The 772-nt window shown below is 47.2% G+C and overlaps 1 protein-coding gene across 1 annotated transcript in view; it reads right to left on the reverse strand.

The window, feature by feature from the left end:
* Positions 1-772, reverse strand: part of LOC119590575 (protein amalgam-like) — an 11,667-nt gene that overhangs the window by 1,074 nt on the left and 9,821 nt on the right. The window contains exons 9-10 of the mRNA XM_037939245.1: positions 431-643; positions 32-242 (exon numbers count right to left, since the gene is read on the reverse strand). Coding sequence (XP_037795173.1) covers positions 32-242; positions 431-643 — 424 coding nt within the window. The remainder of the gene's footprint in view (positions 1-31; positions 243-430; positions 644-772) is intronic.

The raw sequence follows: 772 nt of genomic DNA on the forward strand, positions 1-772 counted from the left end.
TTTTTTTTTACACAAAGGGACGTCCACTGACCTTCGACGGGCTCTAGCGGAACGGAGAACCTGAAGACTTCCTTCTGTTCGGACCCAGGTTTGTTGTCCACCGAGACGGGCGTCACCATGATCTCATAGGTCTCACCTGGGTTGAAGGTGACCTCAGTGCTGCCGCGGTACATGGTCGAGGAGCCACTCACAGGGTCGCGAGTCCCGGGCACGTTTATGGTCATTACAAAGTCCGAGCTCATCTGGATAGGGGTGTGTATGTAGAGCTTAGATGCAGAAAACTACTAATATAATCATATTAGGAACTAATATAAATATGTGATATAATTTCACTATACGTATGATTATACAAACGTAATGACCATTCAATTTTTATTTCGTGACCGGCAAAAAATCTCCTAAGCTGGTATGAAATTTCTGACGCGGTTACCTCCCTGTAGGCGAAGTAGTAGTAGCTGATGGGAGACAGGCTGTGGACATCCCAGGATACACGGTACGTGAAGCCACTGCCAGTGGGCTCCGCACCCAGCACACGCACAGGTCCCGGAGCGGCGGTCACTGTGATGGTCTCCCGGTCACGTCCTTTCTCGTTGTACCCATAACATTGATACTCTCCGAGGTCAGATGGCCTCATGTCAGTTAGCTGCAAGAGGGGGGAAACGTTGGATGATGTAAACTGGTGTTTTAGCATTGATAATCTTCGTTTTAAAGATTAGAGTTTGTTAAAGTTAAAGGAGTTATGAACTTTGCGAAAAGCCAGACCACAGTATTA

This window comes from Penaeus monodon, chromosome 27 (genome assembly GCF_015228065.2).
Source record: "Penaeus monodon isolate SGIC_2016 chromosome 27, NSTDA_Pmon_1, whole genome shotgun sequence".
NCBI lineage: Eukaryota > Metazoa > Arthropoda > Malacostraca > Decapoda > Penaeidae > Penaeus > Penaeus monodon.